This window comes from Calliphora vicina, chromosome 4, assembly GCF_958450345.1.
Source record: "Calliphora vicina chromosome 4, idCalVici1.1, whole genome shotgun sequence".
NCBI classification, from domain to species: Eukaryota; Metazoa; Arthropoda; class Insecta; order Diptera; family Calliphoridae; genus Calliphora; species Calliphora vicina.
The window spans coordinates 20,004,784-20,024,004 of NC_088783.1; the positions used below are offsets into that span (position 1 = coordinate 20,004,784).

The 19,221-nt window shown below is 31.1% G+C and overlaps 2 protein-coding genes across 2 annotated transcripts in view; one reads left to right on the forward strand and one right to left on the reverse strand.

The window, feature by feature from the left end:
• LOC135956927 (piggyBac transposable element-derived protein 2-like) overlaps positions 1 to 10,162 on the forward strand; it is a 46,143-nt gene extending 35,981 nt beyond the window's left edge. The window contains exon 2 of the mRNA XM_065507538.1: positions 10,133 to 10,162. Coding sequence (XP_065363610.1) covers positions 10,133 to 10,162 — 30 coding nt within the window. The remainder of the gene's footprint in view (positions 1 to 10,132) is intronic.
• Positions 10,163 to 10,287: 125 nt separating this feature from the next.
• The window catches only part of LOC135956929 (mucin-2), a 131,087-nt gene continuing 122,153 nt past the window's right edge, over positions 10,288 to 19,221 (reverse strand). The window contains exons 4-7 of the mRNA XM_065507540.1: positions 17,337 to 17,500; positions 17,014 to 17,153; positions 14,455 to 16,905; positions 10,288 to 10,293 (exon numbers count right to left, since the gene is read on the reverse strand). Coding sequence (XP_065363612.1) covers positions 10,288 to 10,293; positions 14,455 to 16,905; positions 17,014 to 17,153; positions 17,337 to 17,500 — 2,761 coding nt within the window. The remainder of the gene's footprint in view (positions 10,294 to 14,454; positions 16,906 to 17,013; positions 17,154 to 17,336; positions 17,501 to 19,221) is intronic.

The window sequence follows — 19,221 nt, forward strand, 5'->3', positions numbered from 1 at the left end:
GGCTGTTGAAATTGTTTTGCTACCTTCAAATTTCCCAAATAATTCCGTAAAAACTAAATAAAAAGAAACATAGAACAGCAACATCAACAGCAACAAAAGGGGTTTTCAGTTGTAATTTTCACTTTTCAAAGTCAAACACAATACTAATCAATAGCACTGACTACAACATTGCAAATGCCGGAGGGTGGAACTGACTCACTGTGGACAGGCAATACATTCAAACACTAGTAGGAGGAGTGTTGTACTAGAGAGTTTTGGCAAAATAAATTTAAAATTCATGGAAATTTGTATGTTGTTAAAATAAAATAAATATTAGACCTTTTAGTTGAACAAGTTACCAATTCAATTCAACTTAGTTAAACAACAACCGACTTCATTTGAAAACTGTTACAGCAGAAACAAAAACACAAATTTCCCTTTCTAATGAAGGTTTTTTGGATTTTTTTTTACATTTACTGTTTTTGCTGTTATTATTATTATTTTATTATCTGAGTACTTTTTGTACATATAAAATTGATGTTTGATTTGTTTGCCAGTTATAAAAAATATTAACGAGTATTAAAAGTTGATTTGTTTTAGTGAAAAAGGACTTCTAATTTTATTTTTACTCAAGCGAATTTTTGACTTAAAATTAAAACCATTTTTTTTCGTTACGGGGGAATCATTATTCATAGTTAACTTTTAAGGTAGATATATAAAAAGGCTTTCAATAGGGACTTCCGAACTTTACATCTGGCGAATTCAGTTTATTTTAGCAAATTATCAAGGACTGATAAAGCGTTCAACAACACATACAAATATAAAATTTGTTTTTATAATATTGGTGTTCTGTTAGGGAAATATTCAGCGTGCCTTGCCCATTTTATGGTGAGGCTCATTTTTGGATGAATGGGTACATCAGCAAACAAAATGGTTGAAGTTGGGACAATACCAATTAACATGTGATGTAAGAGCGTCCAATGTGTCACGAAAAAGTCGCACTTTGGTGTGGTATTTCGGCTCGCTGTTTCATCGGTACATATTTCTTTGAGACGACATTGGCCATGCCATCACTGTCAAAGGCAGGCGCTATCGCACAGTGGGGCAGAACAAAATTTCTTAGAAATATATCTGACATTTCTAAACAGCTAGTCCTATCGGGATAAAATTTGACTTGGGCGTAGACAAGGAGTATTCGAGTTTAAGTTATTAAAATATACCCTACAAATTCTTATTAATTTATATTATTCTTAACTAAATTGCCAATTATATACAAAAGATTTTATAACAACATCTATAATGGATCCATAAATAAACGATTTTAAATTTAAAAATTAAAAAAAAATGTAGATTTTTTTTTTTTTTTTTTAAAAAAATATTTTCTTTAAGAACATATAACAATTTTATGTTTTTCTGTAAGCTATCTTTACGGAGAACATTTCGGTATAAAAAGCATGTCCTATTTTTGGAATGTGTCGTACCTACTTCCTTCGGAATTTTACCTATTTTTTTTTATCAAAATTTCAAATTTAGGCCACATGTTCTAAAATCCCAAAGCTAGGATTAGAAAACGGAAATCAGCTCTAGAAACCCTGATGTGTTCTCCATTTATCCCCAAAGTATTTTCTCAGCTTCAAAGGAAATGTGAACCCTATGAGCAAAATTGTAAAAATTAAAATTTTTGGGATTTTCGCTCCAATTTTTAGGAATTGCGGGACCTTTGTTAATAACTAAAGATTTTATTACATACTAGCTGACCCGACAGACGTTGTCCTGTCCAAGTTATTAGCGATTTTATATATTGTGAGTTTTTATATAAAAAATAGATTTTTGTTCAGAAATATGAGTGATCGCATATTAGCGTTTCATCAAACGATTATAGGCGAAGTTATAGCGATTTTAGATATATTGAGTTTTAATATAAAAAATCGAATTTTGGTCAGAAATATGTGTGATTACAGATCGAGCTCTTTTTCTTGATTAAACGCTTATTGGCCAAGTTATTAGCGATTTTAGATATTTTGAGTTTTTATATAAAAAATCGGATTTTTAGTCAGAAATATGAGTGATCACAGATCGAGCTCTATTTCTTGATTAAACGCTTATTGGCCAAGTTATTATCGATTTAAGCTATTGTGATTTTTTATATAAGTAATCGAATTTTGGTCTGAAATATGATTGATCACAGACCGATGTATTTTGCAGATATATTTAATAAGTGGGCATATTAGTGGACGTGGACAGTTTTTATTTATGTAAAAACTTTTGCGGACTATGTATTGCGAAGATTAAAAAAAATTAGTTAAATCGGTCCAGGCGTCCTGCGATTTTAAATATATCGAAAAAAATTGGCTGGTCAATTATTCTTTCAGTAAAAACTTAACTTGGATTACTATGATCAATTATTAAACAAAAATCGTAGCCGTTTTCAGATTTTAGATAAATCGAAAAAAGTGGGTCTAAAAGTAGGCGTGGTCAATTTTTCATTTCGTAAAAACTTAAACTGGGCTATGACCAACATTTAAAAAAAAAATTATCTAAATCGGTCCGGCCGTTCTCTACTGATGCAATTACCAACGAACGACATTTGATTTTTATTTATATAGAAGAAGATAGATTACATATTACATATTATTGAGTTTTAAAAACTAAAATTTGTATCAAAATTTTAGTAGGATTACAAATATTAGGAACAATTTGATCCACATTTATTTCAAATTATTGTTTTTGTTTAGATAAGTTAATTTCAAGTCAACATATCAATTATTTTCAGAAATATGCCGTCCTTTAAAAATATTGCGGTGCAAAAATAATTTTTTTTTATAGCGTTCAAGCAGCATTTCAGACATACAAAATCGTCTTTTAAGGTCTCTGAGCTTCAATTCATATGGTACCCAATTTCCCTGCTTTTGGATGAATCCTGCTGCTTACCAACTTTTAGAAACAGCTGCTTGAGTAGCAAGTTGTTGTTGAGTTTGACAACAATCAGTATGCAGTAATGCCTCCAATTTTTAGTCTTAAAAAAATATGAAATTTGAAACTCTATGAAAACCAAATTAAAATGAATTTCAAAATTGTGGAGAATTTTAAATTTTGTATTGCCATGAAAAACAAATATGCCAAATATTATTCGTATTCAATCAATAGCATAAAATTAATTTTTTTAGCTAAATTTTTCGTTTCCTCCCTAATACCAAATACTTGTATAGAATATATATATCCAACCTTCAGAAGACTTACAAATATACCCATCTATTGAATTTGTAACATTTCCAAAATAAAATATTTCTATACCACTGTGGCACCAACGTGTTCAATACAATTCTGTTTAAGATCAAAACGAAATTAAGACAAACTTAACTAATTTATTTCAAATTTAAAATTCTTTCAAATAATTTTATTTATAAATGAATACTTTTTTTAATCGCTACCAATAAAATTCGTCAGTTGTGCCTTTTTCACATTGACGCAAATAAAATAATAAATAAAAGTAACAAAATAACAAAATTAATTTTTTCCTATAAACCAATATATTCGCAATCCATATATTGTAGAATTGAATACTTAATTCAACCATTTGTTGTTGTTGAAGATAATTCTACCTTTGTTGTTTTTATACCCTACACCACCATAGTGGGGAGGGTATTATGCGTTTGTGCAGATGTTTGTAACGCCCAAAAATATTAGTCTAACACCCACCTTAAAGTATACCAATCGACTTAGAATCACTTTCTGAGTCGATTAAGCGATGTCCATCTGGTCAGCTGGCTAGCTGTCCATGTAAACCTTGTTCGCAGAGTACAGGTCGCAATTTTGAAGATATTTCGATCAAATTTGGTACATATTATTTTTTTCGGCCCATGGACCAAGCCTAGTGAAACTGGCTGAAATCGGTCCATTATTTCACCTAGCCCCCATACAAAGTCCTTCCGAAATTGGACTTTATCGGTCATAAATGTTTAATTTCTATATGTATCTCCACAAATTCCACTCCAAATAAGTTTTATATATGCAAAATTCATGTCACCAAATTTTGTTACGATCGGTCCATAATTAGTCATAGCTCCCATATAGAACCGCTTCCGAAAATCACTTTAACGTGCATAAATCGCTTAAAAATGTTGGTATACTCACAGAATTCAACATAGTTACCTTTAATATAGATATAAGTCACACGACATAATTTCAAGGTGATCGGTCCATAATTGGTCATAGCTCCCATATTAGGCCCACTTCCGAAAATCACTCAAAAATATAAATTATTGAAATTTTAAAAGAAAAATGTTTTTGCTCTTTTACTTAGTGTAGGGTATTATATGGTCGGGCTTGACCGACCATACTTTCTTACTTGTTATTATTACATTTGCTGCTCTTATATTCTCGAGTATTGACCTTTTACAAAAGAGAAAAATAAAACAAATTAATGCTCTTCAATTATTTACGAAACTTCAATCAACCTGGAATTGTATGAGTAGCAGTTTTTGTTTTGTTGTATTGAGCTGCTGTTGCTGTAAATTAAATGTATAGAAGTTGTTGGCTGCCAGCCTTCAGCAGATTGCAAATTTTTGTATTTGGTTTCATATTACAATTTTATTTCACTTTAGTGTGCAACAACTAAATTCAGTTGTTGTTTTTGTTGTTGGTTGAATTTTTTTACCTTTTTTTCTGAATTTGTATGAATTTTATTCATTCTATTTTTATAGGAAAAAATTTCATGATTTCTATATTGAATTTAATTGAAAATGGTCAGAGATTTGTTTTATTTTTATATGTTTAATTTATTTTATTTTGTTTTCATTGTGGAAATTGTATATTTCAATAGATTTTAATTGCATTGAAATATTAACCGTTGGTTTACCACACTCATATTTGTGATTTTATTGGCATAGTTGTGAATGTTTAACTTTTAAAAGATTCAAACAAAACGGAGTTTTATTCAAAGAAAAATTACAAATTCTGAATATAATTCAAATTTGATGCTATGAATTATGAATCCTTAATAATAGCTCAGATATACCAACTTTCTGAATGGTTTGAGTATACATATGACTTTGTATTTATTCCAAAAAACTTTAGTTAGAACTTAAAATATTAAGAAATTATTAGTTGTATTTTCTTTTTTAAAAGTTTTATTTTTTAATTCATATATTGTAATTCTTTTATGGGTTAAGAGATTTATATTTTGTTAGTTAATTAAAAACAATTCAACTACCTTCCTGCTGAATTTGTATTGCCCTTGTATATTCTTCAACTTCATTATTTCCGTATTTATATCATTCTGGCCTTTTTGTTGTTATTTTTGCATAATTTGCTTTAATTTGTATTTGTAAAATATCAAATATGATTCTGCAAAATTAAGAGGAAATTTAAAATTATTTGAGAATAGTTGAAACTGAGAAGAAAAACAAAATGGCCACAAGTTACAGAATATAGCTGTCAGCAGTTTTTTTTACAGATTAGATTAGATTATTTCAGCAGGACATTTGTATTGGTATTAGGTGGAATAAAGAAACAATTACAGCCACTTTATATAGGTTTCGTTCACGTTTATCTTGGGTCGTCCGTTTTTGCCCATATTCAGTAAACACATACTCTTTTCAGTCATTTGGACACTTCCATTTTCATTCTCTAACATTTCGAAAAGTTATAAGTAGATTTTATTCATGTAATAAATATTTTTGAAAATCTAGAAAATTTGCATGGGTTTTTTCGAATATGATCAAACTCATTATACGTGTATACAGAAATCATGTCACATAATTTTATGATAATCGATCCATAATTATTTACAGCTCCCAGGCCCACTTGAAAAATTACTGCAGAGTGGGGCAAAATCAAAATTGTTTGGAAATAAATCTGGCATTTCTAAACTTCTGGTCTGATCCGGATATTAATTTGCCGCGGGCATAACCAAGGAGTATTCGAGTTTTAGTTATTTAAGTGGGCCCTACTGATGCTCCAGGAGAGGCGCTATTGGGGCTCAACTTAAGGAATCTAATTGAGATATTGACTTGAAATTTTTTTTTGTAAGACCAAAATTTACTTAACTTATCTAAACAACTAGTTCGGAATAAATGTGGATCAAATTGTGCTTAATATTTGCAATCCTTTTAAAATTTTGATACAAATTTTAGTTTTAGAAAGTCAATATGTATGTAATACAATATGTAAAATGTAATAAAATCTTTATTTATTAACAAAACTCAATGAAATTGTCAACATTTTTTTTTAAATTTATCATTATAAATAACAAAGTTTAAAAAATCTGGTCAAAAGGTCAAAGGGAATCCGCAATTTCTAAAAATTGGAGTGAAAATCCAAATAATTCGATTTTTACAATTTTTCCTAGAGGGCCCACATTTCCTTCAGGCTAGGAAAATACTTTGAGGATAAATAGTGAACACATCGGTGTTACCAAAGCTGCTTTCCGTTTTCTGATCCTATCTTATCCCATTTTAGAACATATGGCCCAAATTTTAAATTTTGATAAAAAAATAGGTCAAATTCCGGAGGGCGACAAAAAACCAAAATGTTCTCCGTAAAGATTACTTACAGAAAATCATATAATAATTATATGTTCTTAAATAAACTTCGTTTTCTTTTTCCCCATAAAAACTGCCAAAATCTACTATTTTTGAATTTTTAAATTGAAAATCATTTATTGTTGGATCCATAATTCATATTGCTCTGAAATTATTTGTATATTATTGGTAATTTAGCTTTCTAACTAACAAAATAAATTCGAATCCATTTGGTCTAAAAGTACGCCCTAGATTTTTAAAAAAGCAGACCAAGGTATGTCAAAATATTTTAATTTTGATATTCAAATGCCTATAATATGGAAATTATATTGTCTCTTATAATTTCCATATTATAGGCATGTTTTTTCAAAACCAAAAATATAAAAATCTTTGAAATCGTATGGCAAAATGGCACGTTTTTATAAATGCTACATGTCGAAGGTACTCTACTTTGAGCGCCGCGCCAAGATAATTTGTAGGCCTCATTTTAATAACTTAAACTCTAAAACTTCTTGGCCCGCGTCAAATTTTATCCGGATCGGACCAGCCGTTTAGAAATTCAAGATTTATTTCCAAAAAATTTTGATTTTGCCCCACTGTGCACTGTAATGAGTATAAATCTGTTAAAGGTGTTGGTTTACAAATAAAATTCAACACAAATAAGTTTTATCCTAATAATGTGTCCTTATAAGCTACAGAGTATGTGGACTTAAAATTTATTAAACAAAAATTTGCTTTTATAACCTGAAAAATCAAGATTTATTATACCCACAATAAAATCGCAATATCGATCCATGATTTCACCTAGTTTCCATACAAATATCCTCGGAATACTAATAGTAATATCTGGCGAAAATCCGGCAATATATGTCTATAGCAACACAAGGTCTTCTTCAGAAAATTACTTGAACAATCATAGTCTTCTAGTAGTATATATCGTGATGAAATTGGACATAAACAAATTTTAAATGAACACAAATTTGTCTACTAACTTTTATGAGGATTATCCTAAATTAAAAAATGGTGTGTATCCAAAATTAAGCAATATGTCGGCTATAACAATTTTACGAGTTTTGAATGGTGTGATAATTGTAGGCATGACTATCTTTTTACAAATTTTTCGTCGGGAGAGCGACTTGGAGTATTATCAGGGATTAATTAAGCCTTCATTGGGAGGAAGTTTGGTTTTTGAAATGAATCTAACATTAAATAGTATCCACGTTTTATTTGAAGGTAGATGATAAGTTTTAGCATAACCTTCACTCAGTGAAAAAATATAGTTGTTCATGGTTATCATAACCATTTCAAAATGTTTAAAATTTTTTTACTAATATTATGGTCAACTTAATAATATGATTAAGTTACAATTCATATGATTGTATAAATCATATATATGATTGTTGTAATTAATGTATATGTTTGTGGCAACCATTTTTATTTTTTGTTCCAGATGCATTAGAGCTAAGTAAAATTGTTAGTCTATCATCAGCTGTTCACTAATTCAAATCTAGATGATAACTTATGTTCAGAGACTTTAAGAAGTCTTACATTGTATCTGGTTTTGAAGAAATATAGCCGACCATCACTTGTATGGAATCTGCCATCGTAAAGACCTTTTGGTTTTCTACGGCAATGCCTGGAATGTTTCTTCTCTGGTTGAGAAAAAAATTCTTTAAAGACCGACAATTTGTTGGTTGGTTATCATCGACCTATAAAGCTCGCGGTTGATGTTGATGACCTGGCCATCGGCGATCTCAAAGTAGTATGTACCGGTAGTGTCCACTTAAAATATTGAATTTTTTGGAATGCATTGGGCGCTCTTGGATCTCATGTGAATTGGTAGAGTAAGTTCGGGTAATGTGGTATACCTATTTTTTATTTGACTATAATTTTTAGAATCTTTATTCGATTGGAACAGTTTTCAGCTGGTGTTTTACTACATGTGTTAGGTTTACATCCATGAAAGTAAAAAAGTCTTTTAAGTTCAAGTTTCAGAGACATTTGGGAAAAAGAGAAAACACACATAAACAAGCCATTGAAAAAATTGGCGGGTAATGTGGTACACCATGTTCTTTTAATATTGTATAACAAACCGCATAACCGATACATATTATTTTAATTTGTAAATGAGTTGCGTTTTATTTAAATCATCTTTAATGGATGCGGTTAAAGTTGGCGGCTGACCAAGCTTACCAGAAGCTCCTCAATACATTCTTCGCTTCGTAGGAGACATTGAATGATTGATGCGAAAAAATTTCCATTTGTTGTTTCTAATAGCTCCGATAGCGTTCTTCAAATCTTCCGCTGCCCATTTTCATACTTCACATTTCTTTGGCATATTATTTGCTTGAAATTCTTTAGCTCTGCCACATTAGCCGACCACGTGGTGTAATGAAATTATTATAAAATTAAACATATACACTAAATATACTATATTGTTACATATGTTCTTCAATAGCAAAATATTCCCATTTGACTTTAAACTTAAATTAATAATGTTTAAAACACGTGATTGCAGAAAAAAAATAATTTTTAACAGACCACAAAAAAAAGTCTACCATAAGATAATGCTGATTTTTTACAACTGACTATTAACATGACCTGTAAAAATAAAGTACACTCACCCAATGTGAATTTTCTGAGATCATAAAACTCTTAAGCTTGGTACCGCTACTCCTATGCTCTTAGTTTTAGAGAAAAGCAGCTATACCATATTACCCGCCTATACCACATTACCCGAACTAACTCTATCGTCCCAAATTCGAAAATTTTGTTTGTTGACATAATCATTCATCCAGAAGTGGGTCTCATTGCTGAAGATGATAGGGTCAGTTTACAACTGGTCCAAGGCCCATTGAGCGAACACACGTCGTTGTCCATGATGATTTGGCAAAATATTATGACCAAAGTTCAGAAGTCACTATTGGAAGACTGTTTAGTTCTTTAAATAGATATTATGTTTATCGATAGACAAAGGTCTAATATCGAAATTTGTTTTATAAAGATTTTTTTGTACCAAAATACGTCTATGAGATTGATAACACAATAATCACTTTGACCACTTTTTATCTCAGTACTAATATTACTAGTGACTTCAATATGTAGCATAGGATATTTATGAAATAGGTTCAGCCAATTTCAGTCCTAAATAGTTAATTGGCCTAACACTTTATCATAGTTTCAATTGACCTCCCAATAGTTCATACCATGTAGCACAAGCCAAGCCTTTGTATACATAAATAATTCCCATGAATCTCTTTTTAATACCAGTTTATAAGCTCTAGTGATTTAATTAGTTTCACTTTTATTAAATGTTAAATATTTATTGTATAAAAACATAAATATATTGTTGAAAAACCTACAAAAAAAAAGAAGTAAATTCATTTCACCACAATAAAACACACATTTAAAACAGTTGGTTTTAATTTTTTTATTAAATTAATTTTTATTTTTATTATATAATTAAAGAAGACTGGGTAGGGATTTCGAGGGAACTTTGAGGATAAAAGGTTTTAATGGTTAAGGGATTTTGGTTGTAATGGTTTTATTCATACAATTTTATTTGTTTCATTTTATTTTATCATTTCAATGTAATTTTAATTTTAATAATAATTATAATTTAATATTTATAGTTTATAATAATAATGGACTTGTGCAATTAAATTGTAAGGTTTTTTTTTGTTAAATTTATAATTTTTTTCACCATTAATTTATATGTATATGAAACACAATTTAATTAATTTTATCTAAAATTAGAAAAAATGATTTATCAATTTTTGTTTTAGGTTTAAAACTAAAATTATTAAAATAAATTAAAATTAAAATGTATTAAATTTTGTGTTAATTTTGTTAGGGGCTGTAAATAATCGCTTTGCAATTTATATGCAGCTTAATTTGAACATTGTGTTTTTTTATGTTTTTCATTTTAATTTAAAACTCAGTTTATTTTAATTTTTTATCTTTAATTTTACCAAAAAAAATGTTCTGTTTTCTTTGTCATAAATTTATTTATATTACTTAAATATTGTTGGTTTTGTGTATTTAATTTCTTTCTTTTTTTTTAACTTAATAATATTGTTTACTTTTTTATTTATTTATATTTGGCATTTTTGTTTCTTGACTTCCGTTGTTTGTTTTGTGCTACAGGAGAGGAAAAACAACGCAGTTGTTTTAACTTCCGTTTTATATGTATTTGTGTAGGTTTGTGTTTATTTTTTAATATTTTCTTTAATATAAATTGACTTACCACTGGTTTTATTTTACTGTATATGTGAGTGTTTGTATGTATGTATTTTAATTATTTTCTTTAATTATTCATATTACAAACTGTGAGTTTTTTTTTTATTTTGTTGGTTGTTTTTCTGCAAATATTTTATCTTTTTTTGTTACTTTTTACATGCTACACATTTTTACGTCTTACATTTTCTTTTGTTAATGTTAAAATTCTACTTTAATTTGTTTGATTATTTTTTGTTTTAATCCTTAAGAGAAGTTTTTAGTGAATAATGAAATTAATGTTGGACATTAATTGAACATTGATTAATAGCGAAACGGTCTCTTAGCAGTAACAAAATTGAAATAGAGGAAGGCAACGAAACCTTATCATTTATTTCAAAGTATTAACTTTGAAAATAAGTAACTTTCATTACTTATTTGATTTTTGTAAAGAAATTGAATAGGATATTGTTCTTAAATAAGATTAATTCACTTATTTAAAATATATTGGATAAAGTTTTTGAAGACATTGTTAGTGGCCAGATATAGTTTTGTTGCATACATCTCATTTGCTTTAGGGTTTAATTTTAGTATAAAATAAAAAAGGTTTAACAGAAAATGCAGACCAAATGGACACAAACAGTTCGAATAGTAAAATGTTCTATTATCTTTCCAAAGATGTCTTTATTTTTTTTTTTGAACAATTGCTGAGAGACCAAAAACAGTGTTCAAAACCCTATAACTCCTCAATTTTTCAGAATAAAAAAGGATTAATACTGGTGATGGCATGGCAATGAAACGATGCTTGGATATTGATATGAAACACTCCAGAATTCTCAGAATTGGACCGAAGCTAACTTAATAGAAAAAGTAGATTGGAACAAACTGCATATATAAATATAAAAGGTTAATGTTTTTCAGGACAGTTATTGTAAATATGGATAATCCACCAAGCTCTTATATCATCGATTGGAGTTAATTTACAAAAAAATGGCGCACTATTATAATAACCAGATCAGTAGCTTGAATTTTTTTGTATTTTTTTTTATCAATATTCTACAAAAGTCTGTTGTGAGCGGAAAGAAAAATTGCGTTTGCCATGGGATCGTTTAATAATTTTTTTTTTTGCATTATTACAGTGATCGATATCAGCTATCATGTCATGTCAAGAGAATTGAGAGAGGTAATATTGATATTTGTTCCCGGAAGAGAAAATATAAGCCACAATACCGTGACTATATATATATAACTATAGATAAATCGGTTTGTAATTATTTTTATTGAAAATAATGATTGGTGTTTATGCCAATCCTCAATCCTGGTAACTTCTTTAAAGGAAAGTCTTTCTAATCGAGACAATATTTAAAATATGCCTTCTTTTCTGGTGCCTTCAAGAATATTAATACATTCTCTATAGTCGAAACCCTAAGTGATTTAGAGATTGACCAAAGAATAACTGATAGAATGAGGAATAGGTTGAAGCGCAGGACCATAAATTCCTGTTTTAACCCTTGGCAAGGGAAAACGATTTGAGATTTAATCCGATGAAGATCGGATTAGTAGTATTTTTCAAAAAATATAAAATTCTGGAATTGCGTAATATTTTATAACATTTTCTAATAAGGAAATTTTTCTGCTACTGCACATATGAAGACCACTATAATAAAGAAGCTAGCAAATTCTAAAGAGTCATTATGGTTCAATTAGTTTCACCTAACGTATAGTGTTCTAGTCATGGTGGGCACTTAATCACACCTCGGTGTTTTGTTTAAGGGTCTAGCCTGTCTTACTATCTACATTGGTTCCAATCTTCAGGAAAGTGTGGAGACAATGCTGAACAAGTCTTTTTCCGATATCTATATCAAACAGATCGCTGTTGAAGATAAAAAGACTGGCCAATAGTGGGGCAGTATACAGATTGACAAGAAATTCTGTTGCTACCACGAATCTGTTTCCTCTGTGTGCCAATAAGAGATCACTGCAGCGACAATTTCACTTGCACTATTAAATGTCACTTAAGATATTAAAATGTATAGCAAAGAAGCAATTACTTGTATTTGAAGCAATATAGCAATGCTAGTGTAGCTATTTAAAGAGAAAAAAATATGCTGTTATGTACTATGGACACTTTTCAACATATTACTACACAAAAAATTTGCTTTTGAAATATTTATTTATATTTATAATATTTCAGCATTTGGACCACTGTGCTGAAAGGGGTACAGGCTCGAACATTTTCTCTGATAAAATTTGCTTCCAGATTTCACTCGGTTTCCATGTTTAAATTAACGCCTTTAGTACAGCCTTGAGCTGAATCAGTAGAGTAAATATCCAGGCGTCCATAATTGATATTTACGTGGACAGCTTTGATTAAATTAACGCATTTAAAGTGTGCTAATTTCAACTTATTATGGTTACCACATGTATTATATTTACTGTGACTATAATATTGTTAAAAAAGTTTTAACATTATTTAAATGGTTACAGTAACATGCATAACTATATTTTTTCTCTGCGTGTATACTCGCTAATTGTGAGCAAGACATGGTAACAACATACTCTATCAACAGGGATGGATTGATGAATAACGACTTTAGTGTATAACAGTATTTTCGAAATCTTGTATGTATTTTACAGAAATTCTTGTGTAAAACTGTATCTTCTATATAAAATCTTGAATATAACAGTATTTTCTATAGGAAATGACAGCTTTTTATTACAGAAAATCTTGTGTATAACTGATTTTTCTATAGAAAATCTTGTGCTATATAGAGCATTTTGTTTATAACTATATTTGTATAGTTGATTTGTACTACAGAAATACTGTAATATGAACAACATTTCCAATTGCATTTCAGAAATTTCCAATTATTTTTCAGAATTTTCTAATTGAATTTCAGAATATTCCAATTGTATTTCAGAAATTTCCAAATTTATTTCAAAATTTTATTTTAATAACAATACCAATGGAAATTTCTGAAATACAAATAGGAATTTCTGAAATACAATTGGAAAATTCTGATAGACATTAGAAACTTTTTAAAACTACTGAAATTGAAATTTATAAAATATAATTGAAAATTTTTGAAATGTTATTAGAAAGTTCTGAAATATAAATGAAAACTTCTGAAATATTATTGCAATATTCTGAAATAAAATTAGAAAATTCGGAAATATAATTGGAAATTTCTGAAATTCAATTGGAAAGTTCTAAAATACAATTAGAAATGTCTGAAATTTAAATGGAATTTTCTAAAATATAAGTAGAAATTTCTGAAATATAATTGGAAATGGTGTAGTAGTCTGGAGGTGAAAAAAGTATTATGTGAATATTATTTTGATACCGAAATAAATTATTTAAACTTGTCTAACTCTTAAGGATCAATTGTTATAATTTTCAAATAATGTTTCTCTCTCTCTTTCTTTATTTTCAAATAAACACTTTTATTTACTAACAGTTAATATTAATAATTTTTGTTGTTGTTCTATTCTGTATATAATATTGTGCACTCTTCATTTCATGTCTCTCTCTTTCTAAAATAAACACAACTTTTCTGTTTCTTTTTCTCAATTATTTTTCAAATTATTCTTTTGTATTAAATTGCATTTGGTTTGGGTTTAATGTTATTTTTATTTTCATTTTCTTTTTGTATAAACGTTTGCATGTTTTATGTATGTGTGTGTGTAAGTGTTGTTGTTGTTGTTAAACTTAACCTAAAATTTTTTTCATATAACTCACTGTTTCTGCTCGGGCTGTTGCTGATTCAGCATCGTTTTCTATTGTTGTTGTTGTTGCTGCTGAAGAAGATGATGAGGCCACCAATGTTGAGAAAGTTGTTGTGGTGGGTGGTGTAATGGTGGTGGTGCTGGTGCTGGTACTGCTTAAATCCTTATTAGTAGTTGTTGGCATATCAGTGGTTGTAGTAGTGATGATGTTGGTGTTGCTGGTGCTCGTAGAGGAAAAGGAAGTCTCAGTTGATTTTACTTCATTTTGTGGTGCAGTTGTAGTAATCGGTTTAACAGTTGTAGTTGTGGTTATACTTGAGCTTGTTGGTGTTGTTACAACTGTTGTTGTTGTTGCTGGTGTATCTTCTGTTGCTTGTGCTTTTGTTGTTGGCGATGATGTTACTAGTATTTCCGTTGTTTTTACAATTGTTTCCTTTTCATCTTGGTCTTTTTGTTTGTCTTCATCTTCTTCTTTATTTCCATTTGCTGGGACTTTTTCCATTTGTTGTAAACTTTGTGTTTCTGTTATTGTTGTGGTTGTAGTTGGTTTCTGTTTTTGTATTTCTGCTGGTATTGTTGATGTTGTTATTACTTGTGCTGTTTCTGTTGTAGCTAGTTTCTGTGTGGTGGTGGCTATTGTTTGCAAATGTTCTTTATGTTCTGTAGATTTTATTGCTGCCAGTTTTTCTTCCGTTGTTATCACATGTTGTTCTGTTTTCTTTGTTGTCTCTGCTGCTTCTGTTACTGCAGCTGTTGTTGTATCAGCAATATCTTGTATTTTTTGTATATTGTCTACTGCTGTCTCCAAATCATAAAGTTTTTCTGTGGATTTTAAGGATTTTTCTGTTGTTGCAATCAGTATTGTGGCTTGTGTTGTTTCGGCATCTGTATGTGTTGTCTGCTCATCCTCATCTTTTTCAGGGCCAGCATTATTTTTATTAATTTCTTCAGAGTTGGTAGTAGCTGCTGCAGTTGTGGAGACAACTACTGCCTGTATAGTTGTTGTGGTCATTGTGGTTTGTATTTCCTCGAAATTTAAATTTTTGGAATTTTTACGTTGTTCCGTTTCCGCTGTTTGTTGCTCTGTAATTGGTTTTATGCTGCTGTCACTTTCAGTTGTTGTAGTTATTGGTGCTGTTTGATGTTCTTCCTGTCTGGTTGTGGCAATTTGTTTTTCGCTTTCGGTACTGCTGCCTGAGGTGTCCAAAGTCTTTAATGTAGTTTTCTCTAAATCCAACACTTTAGGAGTTGTCACCGCCACAACAATATCTGAGGTTTGATTTTGTTCATATTTCGCTATTGTGGGCTGAGCTTGTTCTTCAGTTGTGGTCTCTAAGTGTGGCTGTTCCTCCGCATGCTGATGATGCTGATGGTGATGTTCGTGTTCGGTGTGGCCATGTTTGTTGACAGGTGGCACATAATGAGATTTTACCATCAACATGGGGGGTATGAAATGAGAACTGTCTGTGGATTCCTTTGTATGAGCATGTTGACTTTCTTCGTTTAGCACATTGCTGCGTGGCTGTTGGGGATGCATTGGATGACCTATGCTGGTTGAAGAGGTTGTTGTTGTCAAATGGCCTCCGGAATTGTCAAATTCTGTGTGGCCTTCATGATGATGATGTTTATGCGTGTGGTCTTCACTAACTGTTGTTAGCTCATCAGCTTTAGTTGTTGAGACAGTTTCAGTTGTTGTCAAAAGTTTTTCTGTGGTTGTTGGACTACTGGTTGTGGTGGTAGTAGTTGTTGTGGTAGCCGGCTCTGTTGTTGTTGTCGTCGTCGTTGTGGTTGGACTCATCATAAACATCTTTTTATTTTCCATTTCCTTAGATTTCTGCAAACTTTTCTTCATGGCAATGGCCTCCTTTTCCATTTTCTCCAAGCCATCTTCTTTGTGTATATTAGTTTTCTTGATGTGCGGCAAAGGTTCCATTATTTCATTGGAAACATCTTCATTTAAAAGTTGTTCCGGCATTTCTGGTTCCCCCTGCAGAGGCTGGTCACCCATCATCATTTCATCCATTTCTACCGGCAAGCGCTTTTTATCTTTCTGTGATTGTTCCATATTTGTAAGAGCCTTTGGTTTGCCATTATCCTTTTTGGGATATTCCAATACCTTTTTGGCTGATTTTTTAACGGGTTTTGGTATGAGGCCAGGAATTTTGTAGAATGAGCTAACAGTTTCCATATTAGAGGGCTCATCGGCCTGCATTAACTCATCCACATTGAATTGTTCTATAAGTCGCTGCACGGTATTCTTTTCGGTTTGCAATTCTTCGGGATAATGGGGACCATAGTTCACCTCCATGGGCAACAATTCAATATCATTGTTCTCATTATTATCTGAGGGTATGGAATTTATAATTTGCAGGGATTTGAAATGGGAGTTGGTAATATCATTAATGCGCTGGGCCTCCAAACGTTCTCTAGGGCAGATCAAATCTTGCAAGGCTCTTTCACGATCCTTAAAATAACAAAATATTTTTTTAAATTTATATTTAGTTTAAAAGTTTAATTAAAGCTTAACTTATTACTATATCTTTTGGTTTGTTTAAATATAATTTTAACCCACCTGTTTGCCTCTGCACATTGTCCTTAACAAACCCTCCTCTTGGCAATTTCGTATCAATTCAATGCTGGCTGTATCAGCCATATACTGCAAGGTTAAATTTGGCATGTCCTTTAAATTACAAGCATCTGCCCAGCTGGGTACTATGAAGACAAAAAACCAAATTACAGACAACATCCAATAAAGCAACGAGAAATAAGTGAACAGGAAATTATGTTAAATTAATTTAAAAATAAAATCTGATTACACTTGACATTGTTTGATTTAAATTGAGGTTTAATTAAGTTTCGTGGGAATTTCTTTATTTTCTTTTCTGTTAAACATACCTGGCATTTCACACAAAAAGGATGCTGTCTCCGGACCACCGCATCGCAAGGCATGCCAACGATAATCACGTATGGGATCAATTACAGCACACAATGGTGCATCCATTAAGGGCAAAGATTCAGCCCAATAGCCAGTGTCAGCCACTAAAGCTCTGGAATTGCTACTTGATATTGAAATAAAATTAAAGAAAACAAAATGGAAGAAAAGAAAATTGGTAATAAACATGACATAAGGCAGATGTTTAATGACAAAAAATAAATTAAAATTTAAAGGAAGTATGTTGTAGTTAAAAAAGGTAAATAAATGAAAAGTGCACTATATGAAGGTAATTATTTTGCTCTTGGATTTTCAATGGCCTCAAAATTTTAAATTGTTCTGAATTATCTAAAAATCAAATGCCGAAAATTTTAACAAAATCGTATAACGCTTAGAGTGTGGAGTTGTTAGTCTCCCATGTGGCGGATAGGGTGAGCCATCGTCTAGACCTGTGATAAATTTTATACAAATGGTTACCGGTGTTGAAGACGGCTCGAGCGATATGAAGACTTCATGATACATTTTATTTTATAACAAAGTCTTGGTATAGCTTGGTTCCTAACAGAAGATGGAAAATACAATGGCTATTCCCTTGCGATACACCTGCAACGAGTGGACGCTAGGGAATGCTATCTGGTGATAGGATTGCTGTTACTACAAATGATACATTTTTGACAAATGGTCATATGTTATTAATATAATCATAATATCCTATCATCTCCAACTCTTTTCCCTTCCTCCAATCTCTCTTTACCCCAACTCCTTTCCATCCCGCCTCTCCTCTCCCCCACTTGTAAGGTTAACGTGGTTGGTAGCAGTGCCGAGAAGCTGAATTGGTGGAGGTGTCTACATTCAGGTATATGAAATTCGGTTATCTTTCAGACTTACAAACGAATGAAGTATTATTCAAGACGAAATATCGGTTATTTAAAGGACAGCTAACTAGCTCAGTTATAACCAGATACCAGTCAGGGATATTCGTATATATACTGAAAGTCAAACCGCAATAAAATCTCTGACAGGTGTGTATACAACATCGAACATAGTCCTTAAATAGGATGGCGAGATATTCAATTGTCGTACTCATGTAGGTACGTGAACACAGCACACAACTGTGCTGCTGTTGTTCTAGCGAAAAAAGGCGCCATGATGCCTGACGGAGACAAAAAGACTACCTATGCGTGATTCCGTTAATTAATTGCAAGCAGAAAATTTTGCTATGAGCTCGCTGAGACAAGATGGGGAGGTGAATCCACAACATATCTTCTTGGCCTGACACGCTCGCAATTAAGCAATGTAGTGGTGGTTATAACCGGACGCTACACTTTTGACAACCATGCTAGGAGACTTGGCCTGCCCTTTAATGACTTCTGTAGAAGTTGTCAAAATGAAGAGGAGGCTGAGACCATTTTCGTTTTCTTTGTCATTGCCCGGCACTAGGGTCAGGTTTCTGGGACATGGTTCCCTAAATAGTGTTATTGAGCTATCGGACATGAAGTTAGAATGCATCAATGCCTTCATTAGGAACATCAATTGGCTACTCAGGAATTTCCACGGAGTGCACCAGTACCCATCAATGACTTGTGCAACTATTCTCGTTACTTCTCTTCTTCTGACCACCTTCCTCTTTATTTCTCCTACTTCGTATTCTATCTGATTTTCCCCTGGACACAAGTGAGCTACTCTATTTCTTATTTCTACCATGCGACTGCCTGTCAACCTAACCTAACATTGAGGAATATGGGAGGAATCGAAACATTTTTACCAAAAAAACCTTTCTCTTCTGCATTCCACAAATATTAGTGTTATTTTAGATAGAATTTTTTTAAAAAATCTCTATATTTGAGA